Source organism: Aplysia californica, unplaced genomic scaffold (genome assembly GCF_000002075.1).
Source record: "Aplysia californica isolate F4 #8 unplaced genomic scaffold, AplCal3.0 scaffold00040, whole genome shotgun sequence".
NCBI lineage: Eukaryota > Metazoa > Mollusca > Gastropoda > Aplysiida > Aplysiidae > Aplysia > Aplysia californica.
Genome location: NW_004797310.1, coordinates 972,671 through 975,149, shown reverse-complemented (window position 1 = coordinate 975,149; position 2,479 = coordinate 972,671). Strand labels below are relative to the sequence as shown.

The 2,479-nt window shown below is 37.1% G+C and overlaps 1 protein-coding gene across 1 annotated transcript in view; it reads left to right on the top strand.

Annotated features, from left to right (window-relative positions):
* LOC101848644 overlaps nucleotides 1–2,066 on the top strand; it is a 42,301-nt gene extending 40,235 nt beyond the window's left edge. The window contains exon 12 of the mRNA XM_013091535.1: nucleotides 2,016–2,066. Coding sequence (XP_012946989.1) covers nucleotides 2,016–2,066 — 51 coding nt within the window. The remainder of the gene's footprint in view (nucleotides 1–2,015) is intronic.
* Nucleotides 2,067–2,479: the final 413 nt, after the last annotated feature.

The window sequence follows — 2,479 nt, the reverse complement described above, 5'->3', positions numbered from 1 at the left end:
CACCATCATCATCATCATCATCATCATCATCATCATCATCATCATCATCATCATCATCATCATCATCATCATCATCATCATCATCATCAACATGGAGAACCGGAAAAGAAAAGGAAATTCTGATTAAACTGTATACTGTAGACATTAGTTGGAGAAAAATCAAACACGTCTCCAAACGGAAGAAAGTCATTTCACATTCATGTCGAAATAATTATCTACTCAATAGAAAGCAGATGATGGATTCTTTCATTGAAGTTACTGTAACCTGCACTCTCTATAGTTTGAATCGCCACGTTTTGGATTCTGCTGAGCTCTGCAACCATAACTTATTTTATAGATTGAAGTCTTATTTGCAAAAGAAAATATTGCTTCACCTTTTTTAACACTGCTGTCAGTGTCAGATTAGCACAAACCTACAGATTAGAATTCTGAATGTTTGTCTTGTATGAGTTGAATAATGCCATCAGGTGTACTATTTCTATGCTGTCCCAGTTTTTTCCTTTAAGAATGGCTAGATATCAGGCCTATTTTGTACGTTTCGATTACCATTGCAACACAGGCTTCTATTACGTTTTCCCTACTGGCGTCTGTGCTGTAGTGGTTAGGCTATATTATTTGCATCGCACACAAAACACCAGAGTTCAGTTCCTGCGGGCGGATAATTTTTGTCGAGTTTCTCGGTTTTTCTGCTAAGACGTTGTTTCTCTCTCAGCCCGGGTTGGCCCTCCTGACAGGCAGAGGCGAAGCCCGCCTCCTAAACGAGCTAAACTGTGGCAGTGGGGACTAAAAACACATAAATTTAGATTTTTGGTGTTCTTTGTTTATCCTTATTACAAAAGCTAGGGCTGAGATTGTTTCTTATGACTGCTCGTCCTTAATGATGAGATGGGAAGCAAAATGTGGAGGTATTAATCATTGTTGAATAGCACATGGTGCATGTTTAACTAGCGACACATGTACAGTGCGATCAAAATTCGTTGCGCAATATATCCTCAATTGTCTCTTTAACGGGTGAATCAATGTCATCAGTACTTTGCACTGCAGTTTATATCTATTTGTCTTTACTTAATCGTACATTTCCATAACAATTGAGGCTAAATTAAAAAGCTTTTCTTCATATATGTATATAAAATACTCTAAATCTCCGCCACATGGAAAAGGGTAGTGTTCACAGCGCTTCCCACTTCTCACACACATTTTGTATAAGCATATTATGGGCTACATCACAGCTCATCAATGACACTTGTCAGTGGCAAAACTTGTTACAAAAATTAGCTTTATTTTGAACACATTTTTTGCACTAGACGATCCCAAAACATACTTTCAATAAAGATAATGTCACGATTAGAAAACTATGGCTGACTTACTTTTAAAAGCGATATTGCCCCAGCTGTATATCATCTTAAAATCTGTAATATCTCCCACTTGGCTTTTTCATTAGTATTCATTATGGAAAATTTCTGGAAACAGCTAACAAGTATTTACAAAAATACTAATTTGTTAAGACAAATTGATATGAGTCATTGTGCAAACGCTAAAAAGTATACGCGTGATTGTTTAGTTAATATTTGACAATACGTTGCGCCACGAATTTTTGAATTTTTGTAGGCATTTAAAAATAGTGGCAACAAAAATTGTTCTGAAACAACTTTCTTTTGAGACAAATCCTATCTATTATGTTTTTGTTAATGTATGGAAAAAGTTTTGTTTGTGTGGGGAACCGTCACAGTCGCGCATTTTCGAAAAAAACAAAACAAATATCAAAGCCGTGCACTATCAGAGCCGCGCACTTTTGACGATATCGATACAATTAGAATGCCGGCTCTCCAACGGTTACAATACCTTTGACAACATTTCTTCGTACTATTTCCATAAAATTCAATGCCACGAGTCCGATGACAAAGTAAATGAGGTGTGTTCATTTCGTGTCACATAAAAATACCACTGGTTTACAAGTCTGCGACATTTTTATGTCTTGTATTAAAATCATTTCAGAATGTTTTTTCTTTCAGTAGGTATCAGAGTACAGTCAGTGTGACAAAAAAGACAACTCTTCAGACTATTAGTGGAGAAAACATAAGGAATGTGTATCAGGGGAGTCATTCATATGTTTAAAAAGATGCTGGTCCCAAGCCGAGTAAAACGCAAAGGAGACTCAAATTATTGGATGTTATTGATTTTGGTATTTGGCAATCTAATTGTATCAATATCGTCAAAAGTGCGCTGCTGTGATAGTGCACGGCTTTGATCGGGGAGGGGGGGGGGGGGGGGGGTTTCTTCGAGAGTAAGCGGCTCTGATGTTCTCCCGATTTTCTTTTTTTTAACCGCAAAACAAACACCGCCCGCACCAAAAATAAATTAATAATTAAAAATAAACTAATTAAGAAAAAAACATCGTCTGAATAGACTGGCGTATTTTGTGTGTGTGTGTGTGTGTGTGCAATCTTCGGTGCGTCAATGATGACCAATGACAGCACGT